At 37.7% G+C, this 1,565-nt stretch overlaps 1 protein-coding gene across 1 annotated transcript; it reads right to left on the bottom strand.

The window, feature by feature from the left end:
* Positions 1 to 264: 264 nt before the first annotated feature.
* Positions 265 to 1,258, bottom strand: LOC110035193 (adenine nucleotide transporter BT1, chloroplastic/mitochondrial-like; the record flags this gene model as incomplete). The annotated part of the gene is made up of 2 exons (XM_020739430.1): positions 1,101 to 1,258; positions 265 to 899 (listed from the first exon to the last, which is right to left on the bottom strand). A coding segment is annotated over exon 2 (582 nt), but the record flags the coding sequence as incomplete, so codon positions are not given.
* Between the last annotated feature and the right edge of the window lie 307 nt (positions 1,259 to 1,565).

Here is a 1,565-nt window from a genome sequence, read left to right on the forward strand (position 1 = left end):
ATAAGTTAAAGAACAGAATAAACTCAACATGCACCCAAGTTAAAAATATTTAGAATTTAACTCCACCTTCAACAAGTTCTCAAAAAACTAGCATTTAAACACCAAATAAAGAACAACAAACATACACATATTTTTCTACAAATATACCACATGCTTGTGCCATAAGAAGTAGAATGATTAACAAAAAGCAGGCCAAATAAAAAAAATGGGAAGACAAAAAAAACAAGATAAACAAATACATGAACATCAAAAAATCAGTTTTACCTCTATGGCCTTGCTTGGAGCAACTCGAATAACATTAACAAAATTTCCACGAAACAAACCCTTCCATCCTTCATTCCTTAAAATACTTTGGAAAACTTCAATAGTCGAGTTGCCATTACTCCCTACCATCAAGTGAGTTCTGATTGTCTCCAAGGGGGCAACCATAGTTCGGGAAACAGCCCCTGCAACTCCCCCACTAATAAAGCTCCTAAGAGAAGGATCCCGCACTTTAACTCTGATTTTGAGGACATCCTTCTCCTTGATCTTTGCCTTAGTTACCACAGCACCGTCAGCTGCACCGAATACTGTGTCTTGTTGCTCGAGAGGAATCCTACAATTCAAAGGAGGAGGAGCTGCGTACTTGGGAAAGGGATCAGAAAATGGAATTCCCACACTATTATTACTAGAGTTTGACGGGCTTGAAGAAATACCAAATCCTGAACCGGTGTGACCAATACTCGCAAACAATCCACCATTAGGGTAAAAGCAGTCCTCAATGCACCAAGAAAGGTTCAGGCCAGTGAAGGGGAGTGGAAACCGATCCCTTTCATTTTCAATGGCATGCAAACATCTGCCGGCCATAACCCAGACTCCGGATAAAACCTCCAACAACAATGGCGGAAGGGATTGAAAAACTATAAAATTTCGAAAATCGAACTGAACTAAGACGATGAAAATAGAACTAAATCAAGGGGCAACATTGCTTATGCTTGAAGATTCTTAAATTTAAAGCAGACATATTCTCGTTATAATTGCATTCACTTGCAGGGACAAAAAAAAAAAATTGAATTTTCTATCTAGGAATCATGAAAAGTAAGGTAAATAAGCAAAGATACCGCTTGAAATCAACGCAATGGAGATCGAAAAAAGCAAGGCTTCCCAACCTGAAACCTGGAGCAACTGGAACGACAAGCAGCCGCCGAGATACAGACAGAGCAGGATCTTTAAGGTTTACATCACAGAGGACTTGCCAAATTTATCTGCGCTATAATTCTCGTTAGGTTAAGTAGGTATGGATCAGCATTGTAATTTTTTTTTGTAATTTTGTGATTTTGACTTTCTTAAAATTCCCGTTGCGATTTTTGCTTCTCATTTCTCTTACAATTCGATTTACAGTAAAACATAATGTTCTTATATTTAAACCTAGAATTCATTTAAGTGAAAAAATAGGTGTCTTATTTTTACTCTTAATTTTAGCATTTATCCATCTTATTGCGGGATGGAAATTAAATCATGAATGTGGAGAAAAGATTGCGTCCGGACGAAGGGACGCGATGCACGGGAAGATTGGTCTTTTTTTT

This window comes from Phalaenopsis equestris, unplaced genomic scaffold (assembly GCF_001263595.1).
Source record: "Phalaenopsis equestris unplaced genomic scaffold, ASM126359v1 Scaffold196656, whole genome shotgun sequence".
NCBI lineage: Eukaryota > Viridiplantae > Streptophyta > Magnoliopsida > Asparagales > Orchidaceae > Phalaenopsis > Phalaenopsis equestris.